The sequence below is a fragment of the Hypoxylon trugodes genome (assembly GCF_022578975.1).
Source record: "Hypoxylon trugodes strain CBS 135444 unplaced genomic scaffold F4822scaffold_2, whole genome shotgun sequence".
NCBI lineage: Eukaryota > Fungi > Ascomycota > Sordariomycetes > Xylariales > Hypoxylaceae > Hypoxylon > Hypoxylon trugodes.
The window spans coordinates 3,287,874-3,309,837 of NW_026250017.1; the positions used below are offsets into that span (position 1 = coordinate 3,287,874).

General features: G+C 46.0%; 9 protein-coding genes across 9 annotated transcripts; 5 read left to right on the top strand and 4 right to left on the bottom strand.

The window, feature by feature from the left end:
* Positions 1-384: 384 nt before the first annotated feature.
* Positions 385-1,965, top strand: F4822DRAFT_436290 (nucleotide-diphospho-sugar transferase; the record flags this gene model as incomplete). The annotated part of the gene is made up of 2 exons (XM_051462294.1): positions 385-1,854; positions 1,909-1,965. 2 exons carry the CDS (start codon positions 385-387, stop codon positions 1,963-1,965), a joined length of 1,527 nt encoding a protein of 508 aa, XP_051318510.1.
* Positions 1,966-2,106: 141 nt separating this feature from the next.
* F4822DRAFT_139147 (FAD/NAD(P)-binding domain-containing protein) lies at positions 2,107-4,029 on the bottom strand. The gene is made up of 4 exons (XM_051452816.1): positions 3,453-4,029; positions 3,213-3,374; positions 2,872-3,154; positions 2,107-2,813 (listed from the first exon to the last, which is right to left on the bottom strand). The coding sequence occupies exons 1-4, from the start codon at positions 3,765-3,767 to the stop codon at positions 2,338-2,340; spliced, it is 1,236 nt and encodes a 411-aa protein (XP_051318511.1). The 5' UTR covers positions 3,768-4,029; the 3' UTR covers positions 2,107-2,337.
* Positions 4,030-4,097: 68 nt separating this feature from the next.
* F4822DRAFT_139143 (uncharacterized protein) lies at positions 4,098-5,818 on the top strand. The gene is made up of 4 exons (XM_051452815.1): positions 4,098-4,453; positions 4,516-4,788; positions 4,917-5,077; positions 5,399-5,818. The coding sequence occupies exons 2-4, from the start codon at positions 4,778-4,780 to the stop codon at positions 5,743-5,745; spliced, it is 519 nt and encodes a 172-aa protein (XP_051318512.1). The 5' UTR covers positions 4,098-4,453; positions 4,516-4,777; the 3' UTR covers positions 5,746-5,818.
* Positions 5,819-6,275: 457 nt separating this feature from the next.
* Positions 6,276-7,695, bottom strand: F4822DRAFT_139160 (Phox-like protein). Its single transcript, XM_051452817.1, has 3 exons — positions 6,794-7,695; positions 6,542-6,720; positions 6,276-6,482 (listed from the first exon to the last, which is right to left on the bottom strand). Exons 1-3 carry the CDS (start codon positions 7,406-7,408, stop codon positions 6,419-6,421), a joined length of 858 nt encoding a protein of 285 aa, XP_051318513.1. The 5' UTR covers positions 7,409-7,695; the 3' UTR covers positions 6,276-6,418.
* Positions 7,696-10,921: 3,226 nt separating this feature from the next.
* Positions 10,922-12,246, top strand: F4822DRAFT_139278 (uncharacterized protein). Its single transcript, XM_051452820.1, has 3 exons — positions 10,922-11,163; positions 11,223-11,311; positions 11,374-12,246. Exons 1-3 carry the CDS (start codon positions 11,061-11,063, stop codon positions 11,776-11,778), a joined length of 597 nt encoding a protein of 198 aa, XP_051318514.1. The 5' UTR covers positions 10,922-11,060; the 3' UTR covers positions 11,779-12,246.
* A 737-nt stretch (positions 12,247-12,983) lies between these two features.
* On the top strand, positions 12,984-14,752 carry F4822DRAFT_139303 (CDP-alcohol phosphatidyltransferase). Its single transcript, XM_051452821.1, has 4 exons — positions 12,984-13,151; positions 13,225-13,334; positions 13,397-13,522; positions 13,586-14,752. Exons 1-4 carry the CDS (start codon positions 13,133-13,135, stop codon positions 14,600-14,602), a joined length of 1,272 nt encoding a protein of 423 aa, XP_051318515.1. The 5' UTR covers positions 12,984-13,132; the 3' UTR covers positions 14,603-14,752.
* Positions 14,753-15,223: 471 nt separating this feature from the next.
* On the bottom strand, positions 15,224-16,817 carry F4822DRAFT_392033 (Oligosaccharyltransferase subunit Ribophorin II-domain-containing protein). The gene is made up of 4 exons (XM_051457173.1): positions 16,547-16,817; positions 16,281-16,482; positions 15,930-16,217; positions 15,224-15,858 (listed from the first exon to the last, which is right to left on the bottom strand). The coding sequence occupies exons 1-4, from the start codon at positions 16,693-16,695 to the stop codon at positions 15,619-15,621; spliced, it is 879 nt and encodes a 292-aa protein (XP_051318516.1). The 5' UTR covers positions 16,696-16,817; the 3' UTR covers positions 15,224-15,618.
* Positions 16,818-17,086: 269 nt separating this feature from the next.
* Positions 17,087-18,412, bottom strand: F4822DRAFT_392034 (glutaminyl-peptide cyclotransferase). The gene has a single exon (XM_051457174.1). It carries the CDS (start codon positions 18,321-18,323, stop codon positions 17,163-17,165), a length of 1,161 nt encoding a protein of 386 aa, XP_051318517.1. The 5' UTR covers positions 18,324-18,412; the 3' UTR covers positions 17,087-17,162.
* A 1,571-nt stretch (positions 18,413-19,983) lies between these two features.
* On the top strand, positions 19,984-21,063 carry F4822DRAFT_425950 (uncharacterized protein; the record flags this gene model as incomplete). Its single annotated transcript, XM_051460448.1, has 1 exon — positions 19,984-21,063. The coding sequence occupies one exon, from the start codon at positions 19,984-19,986 to the stop codon at positions 21,061-21,063; it is 1,080 nt and encodes a 359-aa protein (XP_051318518.1).
* Between the last annotated feature and the right edge of the window lie 901 nt (positions 21,064-21,964).

The following is a 21,964-nucleotide window of genomic DNA, read 5'->3' on the forward strand; positions in this document are numbered from 1 at the left end:
TTACACAGAGGTCTACCACTAAACATGGATGTACTATGCAAAGCTGAAGCTGCTAACTGTACCCATTAGCGCCCCCCGGTCAAGGTACCTTCCCCCCCTAACCCCCCACACCATCATCAGCTCTAGGACTCCCCTTGTCGCTGCCCCTCAGCCCCTCATACCAATCATCATATCCTATTTAGCTCCCGTCCCCTGACTCTCTCGTCTCTTCTCAATTTTATAGCCTATTCCGCCTCTTTAAAAGGTCAGCTTTGGAAGCAAAAACTCTGAGCTTCCTTGAAATCTTGGATTGGTGATTTATCTTTCCCAATTCCTTCTCCAATTTCCAATAGCAGTGCCTTGTAGCATCCCTTGTTACCCAACGACATATCCATTGACATCACAATGCCTGGATTTACACCAGCTGAGGTACAAAACCTTAAGGCTCAATACGAAAAAGCCGGTCAAGGCCATGTATTTACCTTCTTCGATTCCCTAAGCGAAACCGAACAGAAGACTTTCTTCGAACAGCTCCAGAAGATCGACCCCGCTAGAGTCATCCGACTACGAGAACTTGCTCTAAACCCACCGAAAGAAGAAGGCCAAGCCGTCGTCGAACCCCTCCCCGACTCGGCGAATGCTAGCATTATCGATTCGAAGCCCGAAGATATTGAAAGATGGTATAATCTTGGTCTAGAGCTAATTGGGAAGGGTGAGGTTGCGGTAGTTTTGTTAGCCGGTGGTCAGGGTACTCGTTTGGGAAGCAAAGCTCCCAAGGGTGCCTTTGACATCAAACTCCCCTCCCACAAATCGCTATTCCAAATCCAGGCTGAAAGGATCCAAAAGATTCAAAAGTTGGCTGCTGAGCGAGCAGCAGACCCCAGCAAGGCTGTCATCCCATGGTTTATCATGACCAGTGGCCCAACACGCGGGCCCACCGAGAAGTTCTTCAAGAAGGAGAAACTTGACGAGCTGAGCGCTGAAGAGAACGCCAACCGAGCAAAGGGTGACGCTTACTTTGGCCTAGACCCAAAGAACGTTACAATCTTTGAGCAGGGTGTGCTCCCCTGCATCACGAACGATGGCAAATTCATGCTAGCTAGCAAGGGCAAGGTTGCAGTAGCCCCAGATGGTAACGGTGGTCTATACAAGGCTCTACAGGATGAGGGTGTTCTCGACAAGATGCGCCCCAACATCAAGCACATTCACGCTTACTGTGTTGATAACTGCTTGGCCAAGGTGGCTGATCCAGTCTTCATTGGTTTTGCTGCTGAGAAGAAGGTCAAGATTGCTACCAAGGTTGTACGAAAGCGTGATGCTAAGGAGTCGGTTGGTCTCATTCTCCAAAAGAATGGCAAGCCCGACGTAGTGGAGTATTCCGAGATTGACGATGCCACTCGTCACGCTACGGATCCTAAGCAGCCCAACCTTCTCAAATTCCGTGCCGCCAACATCGTCAATCACTACTACTCATTTGACTACCTAGACGGCCTAGGAGATGCTGTGAACCAGCTCCCACCACATGTTGCCCGGAAGAAGATCCCCTTCTTCGATACCGAAAAGGGCGAAGCAGTTGACCCTAAGACTCCGAATGGTATCAAGCTCGAACAATTCGTCTTCGACAACTTCAAGTGGTTGAACCTAAACGAATTTGCTTGCTTTGAGGTTAAGCGTGAAGAGGAGTTCTCTCCACTGAAGAACGCAGACCCAGCCCAAAAAGCTGATGGCTCGTTCGAGAAGGAACCTGAGGACAGCCCCACCACCAGCCGTAGGCATATTAAGGAACAAGGTCGACGATGGGTGGAAGCCGCTGGTGCTACTGTCAAGAACGGAGATGTTGATGGAGGCCTTGAGGTTTCACCACTCACAAGCTATGTAAGTTTCCGTCCAAATTGACGATTTGATGACTTACTAATCATGTCTACACAGGGTGGCGAGGGTCTAGAAAGTTTCAAGGGACAAACGATTGATAAGTCTTCTATTTAAGCAACGAGGGTAATGATATGGTAGAGAAATGAACATGGGCGGAGCTTAAATACACGAAATTACAATATCGCCGATTACACCAGTCCAGTCGCTATATGCGACTGTATTTCAAAAGTTTAGCCATAAAGAAATGAATGAGACAACGAATATTAAGTAACGCAGTTCTCGAATACCAATGGTCCGGGATGTTGTATGTCAGTAACCCGCGGAAATCCCCCCCAGGACTATGATGACAAAGGGAGAAAATACAGCCCTACCAAACCAAAATCATCCTCTCATAAGAGTAAACATTATACATCGCAGGCCTACGCGATCACAAGAGATTCTATGAGTTAGATTGTCTTCTTTTTCAAGACTAAATACCAACGAATTTTAACTAGGTAGCGAATCTTGGTACTTCTCTAATTCCTGTTTCGCATACGCCACGGCGTCATAGGTATCCAAATACTGCCTAAAATCCTTCAAACCCGCCTGGGCCTTCAATTCGAAAGGTATTATCCGACTATAATCCCTTATTTTCGTCACTCTCGGCCTCCTTATATGCTCATAGAGCTGCAGCCTGTCTTCCACTTGTGCCAAGCTAATGTCGGATGGGAATAATACAGCCAAAGTCGCGGCGTCTTCGATTGACATTGACGCCCCTGAGAACCCAAATGGTAACACTGGGTGACACGCATCCCCTATAATCACTACGCGGCCCGCGCTCCAACGAGGAATGTCGCCCATGTCCATAAGCTTCCAGACTCGGAAGCCACCGGGATCAGCAAGTTCGAGTAAACGCACCACGACTCTATCGAAATCCTTGTATATATCTCGTGCGGTTTCCAACGAGATCTTCTGGTTATACGCTGTTTATATAATTATTAGTTATGCTCATTAATGCAGGTTTTATAGCTCATTTCTCACATGTCTTTTCACCATCATTGCCTGAAGAAGCTTGCCGATCCGACAATTCTTCGGGGTGGATACAAACTATGTTGAGTAATCTACCTTCGTCCACGACATAACCGATAATCAACTGCTTATTGTCGCGCCATGCAGCCATGCGGAGTTCATCATTCACCATATTCGAAGTGATAGGATCGTTCTTGATAGCTTCAATTGGAATTACAGCTCTTAGGCAGTTATGCCTTGTCGACGCTCTGGGGAAGTGTACGCTACTATCGATAACTTGTGGCCTGACACGGGACTTTATATATTGGAAACTGTGTTATTAGATGTTATGTTGGGGAGCCATTCTTACTTACATGTACGCCATCTGCGCCGATAATTAGGTCCACGATAGACGTGGACCCGTCGGTGAAGTTGATCGCGCATCGAGAAACATCGACTGATACCACCTCAACTCCCATTTTTATATGAGCACCATTACGCTCGGCCTCGTCGATAAGTTGTTTCTGGATAGCAGGCTAAAACACGCCAAATCAGAATCCAATACCATAATCTCCTTATTCCCTCCCCGAGACAATAAGCGGGCGTATACATACTCTGTAAGCAAAGAGAGACATCCCCTTCTCAGCCACCTTCGGATCCTGGTTCTCTCGGAACTCTTTCATTACCTCGCCTTTGCTATTCATCATCCGCACTAAATCGGCTACCACGGCTCCACTAGCTAAGGCATCGATACCCATAAATTTGAGACATCGTTCAGAGTTGGGCGTAATGCGGAAGGCAAAGCCTATGCCTCCTATCGAAGCGTCTCTTTCATAGAGAGTCACATTGTGACCGTTACGCGCAAGACCGATTGCTGCTGCCGGTCCACCTACCCCAGCCCCTATTATGGCTATGTTTAACGGTGCCATGGTGAGTAACGATCACACATCATAATATAACAGAAAAAGTAGATAATTATTAAAAACATGATAGTAGTTATGTAGGTCGCATCCTACCTCAAGTTGGGTATAGCAGATCACGCACGGGGTAACATCAAGGATCTCGGTGTGATCGGTACTAGACGAAGTCCGAATTTCACCGAATCTAATTGGTGACCGTAACATGATCCTCTGAAGAATATACTATCTCTAACCAACGTCAATTATGGGGTTTATGTGACAAGTAACAAATACTCACGTTTTCTTCATATCTACCAACTAGATAAGAACTAATACTCGAAAAACAGGTAAGCACTAAGTGGACTGTCGATTATCTAGTGTGTATCTAAACATATGACACTTTGGGGGTACCTAAGTAGCTACCTGTGCATAGTTACATGTATTAAAGTCGCGCAGCCGTAGCGAAAGCATGAAGATATAGTGCAATACGTTCTTAATCAGCAAATTCCCGAATATTCAAGAAACTGGAGCCTGAAAAGGGGTTTATGTTTGCTTAAAGTTTGCTAGTCTCTTCAAGTACTACTATTTCATCCGAACTTCCAGAGAATTGGAATCATCCCAAATTTAACCATATCAATTCATATATAAGAAAAACTAGAATCGTGAGGAGGATATGAAAAGGAGGAAAGTGACGATGAGGAATATGTTTATATGCGGTATGGATGATTACCAATTACTTCATTAAGGGAAAAAGAGCTGACTAGATGAATGATTTTAGGGTTAGATGGAAAGTCGCCGGAAACTTTTCCTATTGGCGTGTATAGGCAAGAAACGGGTATAAATGTTACGTTTTGGATCTGATATAAGAATAGAATTTAATAGCCGCACGCTTGCAATTCGCAGGGAAATTTAGAGTTTTAGGGGTCTAGTGGAAGCCCACATAAAAACTTGCAACAAAGCACCACTGAGGAGAAACCTCCAAATTCATAAAATTCATATTCGGTACCCTTTCCCTTCAATAACGGCATCGAAACGCAACCATGCTTCGCTGGTATGTAGGATGAATGTCACCATACTCTATTTATGATATATTAAATGCCTTCAGATTGATTGATGGCATTTTGTATGTTATAAATTATAAATATGCGTGTGGATTACTGATGGGGTGTTGTCTCGTAGGTACCAACGAAAGCTGGCCTCGAGGCCCTTATTGACGCAGAGCGTCACCACCGCTGTGCTTTTCGCCGTCGGCGACATCACGGCGCAACAGGCCGTCGAGAAGAAGGGTCTTGAAAAGCACGAGCTTGCCCGAACTGGACGAATGTTTTTATATGGTGGCGGTATGTTTTTATTTGTTATTTGCCTATTATCACAATAACATCACCAAGCTTCACAATTTTTTTTTCTCTCGAGCTCACCGTTCTTACCTCACCTACCACGGCCAACTCACTTCACACCTCTCTACTGCTACCCCACATCAAATGGGTCTTGTCCTCTCAATTCCCTCACCCCTATCTTTCTATCTTTTCCCCTCACCCCAACAACTAACCAGTACAACTCCACTATATCCATAAATTTATTGGAATAAAATTGAAGAAGAAAAAACCAAGTCACGAGAATTGAAAAAATAAAGACCCACACAAGCTAATTTCCCACTCTAGCTATCTTTGGACCCGCAGCCACAACTTGGTATGGGATCTTACAGCGGTCAGTGGTGTTGCGCAATAAGAAGGCCGAGATGCTGGCACGTGTAGCAGCTGACCAGTTGATATTCGCGCCTACCTTCATCGGTATCTTCTTGTCCAGTATGGCCGTGATGGAAGGTGGTTCACCTAAGGAGAAGTTGGCCAAGAGCTATGCTCCCGCTCTCCAGACTAATTACCTCATCTGGCCCTTCGTCCAGATGGGTAATTTCACTCTGGTCCCTCTTGAGTACCGAGTGCTCGTCGTCAATATCGTCAGTATTGGCTGGAACTGCTACCTTAGCATGATCAACAGCCAGAAATGAGCGAGCTAGGATTCGACCTAGGTTTTTTTCTTCGCCGGCTTGGTTCCAGATGAGATTATCCCGGAGCCCTTTGTACTACCACCGAGGATCGGAATGGCGATGGGACTACAGAACTAGATGCGACACCATCCAATACCTTAGAGGTTCAGGGGTTGTGTAATCTATATATCCCGGGATTCGAAGAGCGCGATAGGGGACCACTTTTGGCGGTGATAGACAAGGCGTTGGTGGCCGAGACACTTCCAACCGATTTATCACTACTCGGAAACGATCTCCCTAGACCACCTTGGATAATTTCTTTTTCTTCGATCATTCGATTCACAGCTGAGTTATACAGTATAGACAGAGGATTCGGCCTAGAGAAACAGAGGAACGGGATTATCCACATTCTTAGAAGAATTTACATATAAAACATAATTCATTCAGATATTCGTATCTGAAGTCCACCGAGTTCCAAAGTACATCGGCTTGTCGTAAAAATAAATACTGGATACGTGCCATGAAATGAATAAAAGGGTAAAAAGGGCACGTTCCGAATCCGTCCCAACTTCCAATTGTGGGTTCGGATATCCAAGCAATTGTGTTCGTACAGAATTAGCATTACTTCGTGACATACGTCGAGATCATACGATGCCTTCTACTGGGCATCTCAGTCTGAGTAGTTGCATAGAGGTCATGAGAAGAGGAACTCTTTCAAGATAGGCGACCCCGAGAATTCAGGGTTTAATAATATGCAGCTGTCGTCACTTCATTAGCAACCACTTCGCAATAATATTTAGCGATCGATACAACCTACTTTAGGAAATACTGCAGGCCAGCCCGGCGCTTCTCCAAAAACCTAGGTCTAAACTTCGACACGATGCTCTTAGGCGGTAATTCAGGCACAGCCGCCTCGAAATTCGGGAACGTGCGTATCAGTCGCCATCGGAAATCGTCGAACTCTGAGTATCGTTTCCGTATGTTCATATAGCTGCCCTATACCTTTTTATTAGTACGTGCGCTCTCTCCCCTCTCCCTCCAATCCCAATACAAAGAAAGTGAAACTCACACTCAACGTCTCAACCCTAATATTCCACACTATAAAAGCCCCAATATTCGTCGCACTCCCATTAACCGTAACATGATCCGTAATCTCCACACTCTTAGCCCAGCACGCACTACCGCGCTCATCAAGACTACTATTCTCGTTATCGCGCAGCGTGATGCCGCCGAAAGGTATAGATTCCACAGATGTACTCGAGGCTACTCGCGTGTGGCCTGGGTTATGCGTCCAGTATGGCGGGGATGTTACTGGTGAAATTACGTCCTCGGATTCTTGTTCTGTATCTTGGTTTCGCGCATCGGCTTGGTCGTCCTCTTGTTCCGTTCTTCGCGTCTGTTCGTTACCACCTGCGTTATCAGGAGCAGTATTTGGTTCCATTAAGCCGTCTGACGGCGCGTCGTCCTCGCGCTTCGTTTCCTGGTTGCGTATTTGCGAGATCACATCTGAGATCCCTCGCCATTGGTCGCTTTCGCTCTCGTTGTCTGACTCGGTTGCTGGTGGGGAGGGAGGCGCGTTTAAGTATGAAGTCGCTTGTGATAGGTTCTTGCGCGCTACGCTTTTGTCTAGAGGGTTGCTACTAAGGAGGGCGCTTGGGAGTTGGGTTTCTACTGCGGATGCCATGTCGTGGTTGTCGCGGGCTTTTTGGTGATACGTTGGAGGAGTGTCTACTCTCGCAAAAAACTACATGCGGTTATCCGCGAGTCGGATGTCGCAATACTAGGGCTATCGTCTAAGATTGGCGAGAGGGGGGAAGAGGATTGAATGGAATTGAGAAGCGCAAGAAGTGTAAATATTTCAAGATTACGAGTTGGTTAGGCGCTTAGGGAAAATTGAAGATTAAAGAGTCGAGTCGGGGTAGTTGTAGGTACGTATCCCCTGTGAATTCGCATTCAATTACCCTTTGCTAGGATCTCATGGCGCTAGACGTGGGGGAAGAACAACAGCCCACGTCACGCTCGGGGCTCGGCACTTATAATCATTAGGGGATCTCGTTCGCAATGGCAACCGCAAACGACTTTGTTAGCGATTATACTTTTAATTTTTGAGACAATCTTCTTTCACCAATTGTATCGTATGAAGCTAGTAAAATTATTAATGATATAACTCGTCTTGAGGATTCGTCATGATAATAGATACTTCCTACCTAGGTGGGATACCTATGGAAGCACCACTAAGACGAACGTTAGAATTATTCCACTACAGCATTCGATTTACACCATTGCCGTCAAGTCAACTGTGAACCTACTCTCGGGTACGGCAGCTGCATGACCTAAATACCACCTGGAACCCAGAGACGAATAGCTTATTCGTATAGCTAAGTACTATTCGATCCTGTGTACCTAGGTAGGATGGGAAACTTATTTACATTCCACATCGTATTGGTATCGTCAACGTGAAGACCCTGAAGTGGATTGTATTGAGTGAGTGTTTGGTGTTTTGATAAGAACAGGAACAGTTGTTCTTAAAAGAAATACTAGTTTGGTCACCAATTGAGGCCCTAGTTGGTTCTTGAAACGGAGTCTGAATCTTTATACCAATTGAATGTTCCATAGGTAGAGTAAAAATGCTGAGGATACCTAGAGTATAATAGTTAGAGCTTCGCAATTGATACCGTCCTAGGCCTCTTATCACATATCAACAAACTACACATACATTATTGATACAAAACGAAGAAACAATCGAACTGATAAATACAGAAAAGGGAGTAGCGAGAATGATGTTGCGTTGGATTACCGAAATAAGAAGTTGAATATGCTGCAGGGAACATCTTACGTATGTCGATCCGTCAGGCTGGGGCTACGTTGCATGAGCCCCTAAATTGTAGGCTCACAGGTCGATAGGATGGTATTGTTTTTCGAATAAAACATCGTGAGGATGAATAAAGACGAGGCGGTCAAGCCGTGTCTTATCTATGTATATGGATAGATGCAGATATGATGCTCTTCAGAGGCAGAGAGTGTGGAGTTACGGAGATCTTATAGTCGGTAGAAGTACGGCGTAGTGTCGGTTGCGGGTGAAGTTCAGGGTCCTCCGCAACATCGGCGTTACTCCGTTGTACTGTGCAAGCACCCACATGTGGTGCTTCCTCATCCTGGTGTATAATCCGGGGCACGACATTCCTTTTTCTGGTCGGGCGTTTGAACATCTTCGAGATGCTGTGCTGGGTGAATCCACTGAGGGGCTGGAGACCTACATATCTCCATGCCCAACTGGAAATCTGTACTACACAGTACATCCAAGTTTCCAATTGAATCGGGAAGCCTGCTGCATCTTATATGAGATATACGCAGTAACACCCTCAACGCCTAGCCTTGTGTACCTAGATAAATAGCAGGCTGTTAAGCTTATTAGACATCATTGCTCTATACTTGTGGTTACCATGGGAATTCCCGCTGTTCGTCTAGAAATTAAGAGACAGAAATAATATGTCTTATACGGGAGCGGAAGTGATTTGTTCGTTGCGGGGTCAAGTCGGCAGCATATCTATGGTTGATATCAAGTCGTTGGAATCCGGCATATTCTCATGATTTTATTTTAGCATCATTGTACGCACAGTGTGTCTTTTTCCAAGACCCAAGCGCCTCTTCAATGCTCCAATACCATCCCCATATCAGCGGAGAGATGCAACCGACTCAGTTCGTAAAGAGCATGCATGATAAAATCGCCGCTCAAACCCCCCATACCATCGCTTCTAAGCGAAGCTGGGGATGCGTGATAGGTTGCATGTGTTATCACCTTGAACCGCTTCAAAACCTGCAGTCCAACCTTTCGTACGTGCAATACGAGAATTGTCGCCTCAAGCTAGTTTGAATAAAAAAAAAAAAAGCGCGGAGGTACAAGGACGGCAAAAGGGAAAAAAGGGAAAAAGACTAAAATCGCTTTCCCCAAATGGCATCTGATCCTTTTCTTATCCAATAAAATTGCTCGCACTACGCCGAACTTTAATACTCCACAGTTTGTACATCAGTGCCAGGTTAGGTATTGTGGATTGCTGTAGGTTCTTACATGCATTTTATCTTTACATTTCTATGTACTTGTTACTAGGTAGATTCCAACAGCACCTAATACAACATATACCTAATAAAATAAGTTACCTAGGTATGTATGCTTACAATTCAAGAGTATGCCCGAAGTTTCGATATTGGATGACGCTTTCAACTTTATGGATATCGGACGATGAGTGCAGATGATCAGCGCTGACCTTACCATACTCTATTCCTATGTACATATTATGTATGTCCAAATAGAAGAGAGAGTAAAACACTGCAAATCCTATTGGGGTTGGTGACTTCGAATGGTACGCTGCTGAGGCTCTGAAACGAGACCGGGGGGCCTTGCCGGGTGAGACCTATTCCGGATAAGGGCGCAAGGGGAGCTGGGAAAGTGGCATTGATTTTGATTGATTTGATTGAATGAATTATTATGAGAGATCGACCGCTCGAGAACCCTCGGATCCAAAATCACGAAGCTACTAGTTAATTCACTACGATAAGCAAGCCTACGCCACGCGGACATGAAGAAAGTCGTCTTTAATAATCCCCCAAGCCTACATATGTAAAGCCAAGGTTTTTCTCGGGTTATTTAGGTTTTAACGGGACGGCCTCGTATGCAAAAGAAACGAAATCAATGACAACATGACAGGGGATAAGAGTCTTTTCGCCTTTCGTCTTTTTACTGACTTGCATCGCTATGGTTGACTTACACACGGACTGGTACAAATAGGTAGGTCGATAGCTCAGTACAGTACCTAGGTAGCTGTCAATTCAATGATCCCTGTCGGAAGCAGCTAAAAAATAAGCCACTAATAACCTGGATGAGGTTGGAGTAGCGTAGATAGATAGCGCTGAGGCCACCACCGGACAGGGAATATCTCCTTTTAATTTTTCATTGAATGCCCAGGTGTAGTCCAGTGTAGTTAATGTACCCCATACAGTACAATATGTAGGATACGCACCCCCCGGTTCTCTCCATCTCTCATCCTGGAGCTCTACCATATCTTCTTCTTTACCCTCAACATTCCACTCGTTCCCCCTTCGTATCCCAGGGCCGTTCCTCTCGTTTTTAAAGTCGGTCGTCGGTCTATCAGTTTGTTCTTTGTTTTTTTTTTTTTTTTTCCTAATACCTTTTTTTTTATTATTTATACCTAATAATTCTTCCTGTTTGTATATTGGATTTAATACCACACAGTCGCTTTTAAAATAAAAATATTTTTAATCACAACCCGATCTCGACCGGATCTTAAACCCAGGCCCTAATTACAAATACGAACATAATGCCCTCGATAAGGAACATCTTGGCTTCGGCCGTGGTTTTCGTCTCGTCCGTTCGAGCTGACTATGTCATTGACCCTAGCAGTGTGTCGTTGACTGATAGGAGTATGTCCTCTTCATACTTGTCTATCGTGTCCCGACAGTGACACTAACGCGATATCTAGCAAATTGGTGTAATTCTGAAAAGAGCACATGTCCTTTGATCTGCCAACAGACAACTCCGGGGACTACCTTAGTCAACGACTGTGATCCGGTAGGTTCTCTTCGTAGGACGGCGTCGACGATGTGTCAATAACTGATGTTTTGACTCGATAGAAAACCCTAACCTACGGCTGCGTGTGCGGAGACAACAAACAACCTAACGTTTCCGAATACTCTCTCACTTTGCCTTACTTCGTCTGCCAAGAATGGGGTGACCAGTGTGTCACCGCGTGCGGACAGGATAACACCTGCTCCAGCGCCTGCCGAGAGGACCACCCCTGTGGTGCCTCGAACCCGACAAGAGTCAACAGCACATCCTCGAGCTCAACCCCCTCAGCTACTAAGAGCGGTTCCGAAGCTACCGACTCTAACGCCATATACACTGGTCTGGCGGGTAGTGATGATGGTTCAGGCTCATCGGGTAACGGCAACGCCGGGCACCGTGCCGTCGGAGCCGAAGGCATGGTTGGCTTCGTCGTTCTCGCTGCCAGTGTTTCCTTAGGTGTCTTCCTGTTATAAGGAATGACAATATGAACCCAATCACTTGGGTTTTTTGCTAGCGACATTTGAAGTTTTCATATTACAAGCGACACCGGTGTATCTTCGACGACATTGAAGATGTTTGCTGTTATTGGATTAACAGACCAACTCATTAAGGTGCCCGGGGGGCATCACACGAGCCTCACCCTTGTGTAAGGGTGAATACTCGAGTCACATGGTCGGAATGGTCTCACCAGACCCGTACGACGTGCTGACATAATATCATATTTGGGAGCTTAACAGATTAAAAGCTTGGGGAAATACAGCAAATCAAATAATGGGAGCGTAGAGGAGGGATTCAGGTACAAATTTTTGCTATACAGCAAATTATTTAACAACAATATTCCATCGTGGAATAACTTAAGCATCAATATGCTTAAAATTAATAATTGAGATTTAAAGGTCTTGATGTTTTACCCGAGACTGGATTCAAACAATGATCGAGAATCCTTCAAGATTTATAGTAGTCGTGACGCCATTGTGCAGTGCTTATCATTAAGTCATAGTGGATAGCGCTGGAGAGCTCCCCTAGAGCTTCCAGTCAGCCAGTTACACAATCTGATTGTGGTAGTATACATAGGTACCTAGGACCTACCTAAATTCACATGTCAACTGTCAAATTAGCTGTTCAGTTAATCGAGCTTGACAATTAAATCAACCAACGATAATTCTCCTTGCTCTATTTTTATTTCTCCAAGATTTGTTCCTGACCAGTACATGAATCGACAGGGCTTTAAATGGAACATATCAAAGGAGAAAAAAAAAGGGGGTGTCAAGAAAGCAGGCAATTTGATTCGTGATCTACAACCCACGTTCTGGGACACGGCACGCTATTTGCATGTGGGACTAAACTGTAAACAAGAAAAAGGAAAAAGAAAGTTCAAGTATCAATCTCGGCCCCACCATCTAAACCCATCGCATTCTACCACTTACAATTCACACCGACTTGCCGACCTTTCCTTTCTCCTATACACTAGCTACAACTACTACGCGTACAACCTTTTTTTTTTTTTTTTTATGACACGGTTGTATTAATTTTCTTTACATCTTCTGCTCTGGGAGCCTCACTTAGGTAAATAAAGATTGTGTATCCCATGGATTCAACCAGCAGCTAGCTGCCGTGGAAAGTATATTTCTTTCCCTCTTAGGTTATCCAGTTAATACGAGAAACCGGTTTTCGCGAAGAGTTGTTCCGAGGTATTCTACCGCTCTTCGTTAACACCACGTTACGCTTCTCTTCGGTTTTCAACCTAGTTCAGATCGTTACCAGCTTCGACTTCGATCACCGGCATATTACGACTTTCGATCAAGTGGAGAGAACCGGCCCGCTACGATGGCACCGAATAATAGCAGTATGTAGAACCTTGGCAACTCCTATGCCGCCGAAAAGGAACCATATAGCTCTAACATAGTACCAAAATATAGAAAAGGCTGCTGCCGAATGTATCTCGGACGATGCTCTCATCCACCTTAAATCCTACAAATACTCGTCTGTCGACAAGTCGCCCGTATCATACTATATCCTTCGTCCATACGTACGTCCTTAACTCCTCGTAGCCGCCGTAACGTCGCATAGTGCTAAGAGATATCTGCTTAGTGGAATGCCTTCGTCGAGCTTATGCCGTTATGGCTCGCACCCAACATGGTGACCCTGATCGGGTTCGGCTTCATTCTAGTTAATATTGCGCTACTAGTTATAGTAATGCCAGATCTAGTAGGACCGGTATGCTACCACACACGACCCTCGTGATCGCAACTCCACTAACGACTGTATGATCGATCTTAGGGTCCCTCATGGCTATACCTTAGCTTTGCCTTTGGTCTGTTTATGTACCAGACTATGGACAACATCGACGGAAAACAAGCGAGACGAACGGGCACATCGAGCGGTTTGGGCGAGCTCTTCGACCACGGTATCGACTCCCTAAACTGTACCCTTGGCAGCCTGTTAGAAACAGCCGCGATGGCACTAGGAACTTCGAAATCAGGTGTCTTCACCGCCCTATGCCCCTGCCTACCCATGTTCTTCTCAACCTGGGAGACCTACCACACGCACACGCTATACCTAGGCTACGTCAACGGACCAACCGAAGGTCTCCTAATCGCCTGCAGTCTCATGGCGCTCTCGGGTATATACGGGCCCGGTATCTGGACCGAGCGCATCGTAGACCTAGTCGGAGCGCACAACCTCTTCGGATACGAACACCTAGTCGGCGACCACTCGATCCGAGATATCTGGATCCTCGTCATCGTGGGCTCATTACTCTTCGGCCACATGCCATTCTGCGTTCTCAACGTCGTCAAAGCCCGGCGCCGGAACAACCTCCCCGTCCTCCCCGTCTTCCTCGAGTGGATACCAATGGGCGTATACACATTCTCAATCGGCGCATGGCTATACTCACCTCACTCCACTCTCCTCCGCGAAAACCACCTCGTCCTATTCTGCCTAACCATGTCCCTAGTCTTCGGCCGCATGACCACGAAAATGATTCTCGCGCACTTAACCCGCCAGCCCTTTCCCTACTGGACCGTCATGCTAGTCCCCCTCGTAGGCGGCGCAATCCTAGGAAACCTGCCGAGATTTGGTCTGCCTGCGGTAACGGCGCAGGTCGAGCACTTGTACCTATGGGCGTACTTCGTCTTCGCGTTTATCGTGTACTCCCGTTGGGCGTACCTCGTTACCACGAGTATATGTAATTACCTCGGCATCAATTGTCTGACGATCCCGTATGAGAAGCAGATGGAGAATAAGCGGAAATTAGAACAGGAACGGGCGGCGGCGAATGGGAAGAAAGCGCAGTAAAGGAAAAGGAAGAGCTTAAGGCCGAGGCGGGTACGATTCTGGAAAGTGGAATGTTCCCTCTCCTTTATTCTGGAGAATGGCTTTTCGAATGGCCTAACCCTCCGTATACTGTTTTTAATAGTGAAGACCGTGGTTAGATAACCGGCCTTCTTGTACGTATTTGCATTGCATCGCATTGGCTTGGCTTGGCTATTACAGCTATGAGCGGGCTACCTACCCGAACTAATTAGAGGATGGGAAAATCGTGGATGTTGGAGGACTATTAGGTATCTCCTCTCAGAGCGCGGCATCAGCAGCGCTTCAGTACATATAGAAAGCGCTCAAGCGTGTTATGAATGAATGAGTGGACGTAGCAGCATTGGAGGTGCTGGTAGCGAAGCATACCGAATAAAGAATATCAAATAAAATAACTCGCAGAAGAAAATAGTGACTATTTTTTCGGATTTAGTTAATTAATCAAGAAGAAAGGGAATAGAAATGAATACGAAGGTAGGACAACAGCCGGTTGAGACAAGTCTCAGAGCGAGGGATTGGTCAAGTATCTTCAGTGTAAACGCTGTGTTCCTATGATTCTAGTTCGATTTCAGCACTATTGAACCGGAATTAAAGCTATATCGTAATCATTGATATACCTCATCAGATTCAATTAAATTCCTGAAGCAAGGTAAAATGAGGTATCAAAATTAGTAACTTGCGTATACGCATAATCACAGCTAGTCACAGAGACGGAAAAAGCACCCGGCCATGGGGAAGCAAGTCCGGAAGGAATTATGTGCTTAAATCTCATGTTGTACATTTCTTTTCATCATCTCTCATTTTATCTACCTCCCTATTTACTTTCTTCCTAGCCATTCCAGATGCCGAGATCATGAAGGGACCAAATGATACGTCTAGATTAGCAAATAGTCTCATGTAGACACAACTGGCGTCCTTCCTTGGCCTTTAGTTAGGCATAACAACCAATCTCCATTAATTGATGGAATAAGGCATGTAATCGCTACTTCCACCTCTTCCGCTTATCGTTCTCCGGCCAGTCGACGGCTTTGGACCTCACCAAGGGCCTTAGCACCGCTCAAGAAAGCGACGACGGAAACAACGCCGACGGCGGGTAGGGTCTGGAATAGGTTCCAGGAAGAGTAGTATAGGAAGAAAACACCTTCCATGGCGACGATAGAGCCGAAGAAGGCAGCGTGGGCGAGAGGAGCAGTACCCAGAGCCTTGGGGAGGTGTGATACGTTGGCACCAAGAACGATCCACTGTAAATAAGTTAGCTAGTGATCTATGTACTGCTTATTCTTGTGGTATAAATCCAAAGGGGGAAACGTACGGCAATGAACAGAGCTGGGACAGTAGCCAGTACGGCCAAGACGAAGACGAGGGACACGATCTTGGGGGGGCTCGTGGGGTCGGAACGGAAGATGTGGTGGATCTCAGGTAGCTTTCCGTAGCGGAGGGGCTTCTCGTAGACGATGGGTGCGGCGGCCGGATCACGCGTGAGCTGTACGTCGAATACAATCGTGGATAAACCCTTGGAAGAGCCGAATGAGGCGATTATCAGAGAGGCCTCGAGGGGCGCGGTCTCAATGGCGAGTTGGACGGGTAGGTCGCTATGTTTCTACACGGGATTCTGTCAGAATAGTAATCCTAGGCAAAGTGTGAGAAACAAGGGCTAGCATACAATCTCAACAACAGCCTTCCCATTGTCCTTCACCGTCAAGGGGAATGGAGCCTCGAGACCGGAAGCGAGTTCTCGTAGAACTAGGAATGCCTGGTGTGGTCGCTTGCCCTTGCCGTTCTCCTTCGCTGTCAGCACGAGCTTGAGGCTATCGGAACTATCGAGGGTGATGGGCGACTTGGGGAGCTCGGACTTGTCGTCAAAACTATAAGTATATATGTATTAGAATTGGTCCTTTTCCTCCTATTTTTTATTTCCTAGACACATACTGTCGAATGAACTTCTCCTTAGTACCAGCGCCAGCTTTCTTGGAATTGACAGTGAGCTTAGCATCGTCAAAACTCCACGACGAAGCTGCCTGAGCCGCGCCGGCAGCCAGTAGCATAAGGGGTGCTACGAAAGAGCTGTAAAATCGCATTGTCGGTATTGTTGTAATGCAATGGCAGCTTGAGAGTGAATCAAGATGTTGCTGCGACTTGCTTAATTGAGCTTCAACATTGAATTGAACAGAACACCCGTTCCACTTTTTTTCAGTTGACCCGTTGTTAGGTTAGGTACTGCGTCGTTATGGCTGACGTGGTTTGATAATTAAGTCCTTTATCGATAAGTCTAGGTACCCACTCACCCGGCGTTAACATGCGTCCCCTGAATTGTTAGCGACAACCTTAAAGCCTGTAGCTGCTAGCCCATTATAAATACGCTATAACAAATCAAGTGTCATAGTTCCTAGAATTTATCAAAGGGAAGAAAAATAACGTGGTAAAGGCCGATACCGAGTTGCACATATCACATACATAATAGACAAAATATATAGGGACTTAATTTTATTTGCTAGTCTACTAGGTATTTAGACATGGTAGCTAAGCATCCCAAGCTGAATTGGTATCATAGCTCCGATCTATCTCTTGTCGCCTCGGGTTTTTTCGATGAGGGCGGTTGGCTCATAAACTGATTCAACTCCATCCACCCAGCAGCGAATGCGGTAACGATCTTGGCCCAATCATCCACAGTCGGGATATCCAAGTGCTCACCATCATCTTCCATTTTATGCCACACATCCGGGAATGGCGTAGCAATGATATGAAGGACATTGACACCTCGATCCATGAAGGGAATATGATCATCCAACACAAAAGCTCTTGTAAATCGCTGTGCCTGCTTTTCAGAATCTGGAAGGAATGGTTTCTTAGGTTTTGTATGAAGAAGGCTAAGTTTCCTCAGTCTTTCTTCGATCTTGGCCATGCCTTGATAGGCCCAGTGCGTTGGGAGGAAATACGAGGGGATATTGGGGTCTGGCGCTCCCAGCAGATCCAAAAGCAGGAAGAGATTGATTGAATCCACGGGGTTTCGGTATGTTGAAGTAGCTGGGTGCAATTCCGTGTCCCAGCTCTCAGCAAGTGCTCTTGAACCGTAGAGGGAGTCTGTGGCAGTCCACTCAACCCAAGCTTCCTCCCCATCTAGTAGCAAGATTTGAACACCCTTCTCCTCTTCTAATCCCAACCCAGCATCACCTGAAGCTTCCATAGCATCCCACTTCTTCGTCAGGGCCTCGTCTATTGCACGCGCCACCTGCATCAGTATGGCGCAAGGTGCAGCACTATCCGTCGCTCCAATGAACCCCTCTGGTCGATAAAGACTATCGTAATGCGCGGCCAGCGTCAATCGCCCGATATCGCCAGCCTGAGCCCATGGCGGATCGCGCGTAAATATGAGGTTCTTAAAGGGAATGTCCGTATCGCCCGTTGCAGGGGTCTTCGACGTCGAATTATGCCATTCAATCTTCCACTTCGGTAGTTGTCGCGCGAAGAAATCGACAAAATGATGCTGCGCAGCAGTCGACCCAGGTGTACCAGGTACCCTCGGTATCAGGATAGGCGACAGCAACGAACCGGTCTTAATATCGAAATCGGCGATAGCACTAGGAATATTACGAAGCGCATCATCGGACAATTCTTCGTATGCGAACACGTGGACCGAGAAAAGGAATACAAACAATGCAATCGACCCAATGCGAGCCCATTGAAGGGATGTCCTCATATATTCCATCCCAGCTTGTAATACCAACACATATGGGCGTGTGGTGTCGACATCAAGCTACCTTAATTCGAAGACGTGTTCAAAAAATAAAAACAAAAAATAAAATAAAAGATAAGAATGCCAAGATTGGAAAGGGACAAGTTTGTCTCCCCGGATTAGCTACCCGCGGCTAAATCCCCCTAGTACCTAATGGGGTTGTGGCTAGACGCAGGTAGCCGCCGTTTGCAGAACTAGCAGATGTCATGCGTCGGAAGTTCCCGCTGAGGCTGAAGTTGCATCTTTAGAAGTACCTAAGTACCGCCACCATAGTATCAATCAGGGGAAAGACCGTGGTTTTTGAAGTTTCGAGGATAACCAAGGGAGATATTGATAATTCTCTAAAGTTGAGAATAATAGATATGAATATGGTGTAGTTTAAACTTCTTGACTTCGACGAGGTCTTTTTATTAACCCGGGATTCATGGATATCAATCTTGTTGATTTCGACGACGCCGGGATATCAACATCGTCAATTAGTATACGTAATTATCTACTCCATAAACTCCTATGTTTTTTATTCTTTGGTCTCCCCAGAAGAGGGTCAACTTACCAAGTATAGTCATGATGAGCAATGATATCCCCGATTATCCGAAAACGCATCATCATTCGATCCAAATTGTTCCTATATGCGATAACATTTGCCGTCTTCACACAAGCTTGGAAGGTTCGACCTCATCACTCAGCAAGGGCTAGTTTACTTAACGTTCTGGATGATGAACTCTGAGTCTAGCCATCTCCAGTGAAGGTTTGAGACCTCAAGAGCCGATCCTTCCCTCACGAACGGTACCGAGTCAACCAATCCTAGTTATTAGAATTTGCAAAGGGCCACCTTCTAAAAACTATGTTGCCTAGCAATGTGAACTTAAGGCATAATTGAAGATAGCCCCTGACTTTTTCGGCTTATGGAAGCAGGTCGGGGTTGATGTTCTTCGCTACGAAGCCTAGATAAAGGTTTGCTCGATCGTGGTGTCTAGAACCCTAGTTTGCATTAACTGTTTAAGGAACGTGGAAGAATAGACAGGTGGCGTAACCTAAAATGTCATGCCATCGAACGATGGTGTTGAATATCTGGGCAGGTAGTAAAGGGGTTAACCCAAATGGTCAGGGTCCGAGCATGATACCCTCACGTCAATGATGGCATGATTTCGTAAACAAAACTACCAAATCGCATTAATAGGATCCCATGGTCGCGTGAGAATTCCCGAGAGGGGTTTTGGAGTTTCAGTCGACGCGTCCAACCATCGTCAATGTTCCCCTCCAGAGTTCCATTGCCACTTCCTGTGTAACTATCTTATTGGGACAAAATCAGGCAGCAACACGGCAATAGATGTGTCGAGTGCCATTGAAACTTCGGTCATCTGAGCGATTTAGAATTTTGTCTCCTGAGCGAAACTTTATCAAGCCTTGCTTGTTTCCAAGATTCGATTAAGAAGACCGATCATCGTAGATAAATAAGATTTCCGAATTGAAGGTAGTCGCGAATGCGAAAAGCTTAAGGGTAGAAATATCGTTTTCCCTCCATAGATGGTTGGTTTGATTCCATTTCTCTTATTTCCTTTTTGACTCATAAATCCACCAACTGTTCAACCCTTCAAAGCCTACATACATACACACACAGAGTCGTGCAAATATGCCGATGAATTCATCATTTTGTTATAGGAAGAATAATGAAAAGAAGTCGAGGGATATTAGGGAAACCGAGAGAAAACCGGAATATCTCACGGGTTATCCCTTCAAAATCGAATGTGCGCACCAGGGGTGGACCGGTAACCTGCCTTGTGTCTACGGGCCACACAATGGTTGCTCACATCATAACCCGCTACTCTTGCCAATTGCGTATAACCAACACATTCCGTCAAGCAAGAAACGGTGGATCCTCGAAAGGTGTCCCGGGCCGCCTAACATGGATGATTATGATGAAGTCCAGCAGAGTGAGCGAATATGGTCCAGACTACCTCCCAAACTTGCTACGGTGGACCCACTTGACCCTATTCACCCTTCTATCCGATATGCTCTAGCTTTCTACCATCTCGACTGGATTCGAAGAGCGAGGTACCCACAGGCACAGATGGAGAGAGCACGGAGTCTGGCGTGCCACGCTGTGGTAACAGGGGAAGGAAACCGCCGGCCAGAATTGGCGTATTGGATTGATCCATATTGGCAGGATGGCTCTGTTCTTCTCCGGCAAATTGTGAGGCTCGTCATCGAGCCCAAGAAGGAGAATCGTATCCTAGGACGCGAGTATGTTATGTTGCAATGGCCATGGGGCAAGTGGACTTTTCAGACTTGTCCTCATCACCGGCACCGCTTTCGAATGTGTGAATTTCAAAAGACTCGTGGGCTCGTGAAAGCAACCATGTCATATAAGACTAAAATAAGGATCTCTTCCGGAGTGTGGGCTGGGATACAAACTAACTGGCGGAGTACCTACGGGCCTAGTGAGCGAACATGGAATTGTCGGGACTGTTGCACTGACGGCTTGGTAACTATCGACTTAGTCGAGGACAAGATCGGGGTGTATCTATACACGTGGAAAGACCTTGGAAAGGCAAATGATGCTTATGACAACAAGTGGATCGCGGCACTCCGATCAAACGGTCCCGAGTTCGTAAGGCCCCGGCCGGGAACAGACCGTCAGCCGGTGAGGAGCGCTGTCCAGGCGGCAATAAATGAAATAGAGAGCGATTGGGTTTTGACAGGGAAGTGGTGAGTAGTTTTCGAGGAGCTGGTCAGGTTATATTAATTCTTGCACATTGCAATTCTAGATACCCAAGTAGTTAGTTATTAATTCCATAGGACTCAATGAAGTCTCGCGATTTTATCATCGTAAAATTTCGATATATCAAACTTCAAGCATTAGATATTTCAATGGTAACCCCGGTCTATTAGGAAGGGGGACTTGGGATTTTGTAGGAACTAGGCCGATAAAATTGACGAAATATATTGGATCCTCCCTTACTCAAGGAGAATTTTCGAATTTTTCGTGTTATGGGTTAAATGGGCTTGGCAGGTTGGCTAGTAATACCGGACTTGACGGTGGAAACTCATGCATAAAAATTGAAAAGTTTGCCGATTTCCCGATTTCCTTCCAGCTTCCGGGTACTTACAGGCTCAGTATTAGAACGCCGATGCAGATCAGGCTCTACTCGAGCCCTTTCCCGCCTTGGCTCGAAACGGAAAACGGGTAGCGGTTGTTCTGTACCTTGGTACTATACTAGGCATGACAATAGAACTATTTAATGAAAGAGAGTTAGCGCATTAAGCATCTAGACTTCTAGGATTCCTAAATAGAGGCGAATTCCTTTATATCCTTAGACTAAGAAATATTGCTAGAAGATAAGGGGGACCTCGGAGACATGGAGGTTGGAATGTCTTTTTATGGTGGGGGTTCCGTCGGAGTCGGCATAAGCCTGTAGAAATCCAGGAAAATCAGGGTCCGTAGTAGTACTCCAGGAGCGTCGGATCGAAGACCCTATATATGAAGCAATCTAATTGTCTGAGGCCGATCTCAGCCGTATAAGGGAATCAATACATATGACACGACAACCTTTCGGCAGACGATAGCCTTCTGGGCCACTTTCGGTTATATTGCGGCTCTTGTTCCTCGTGGT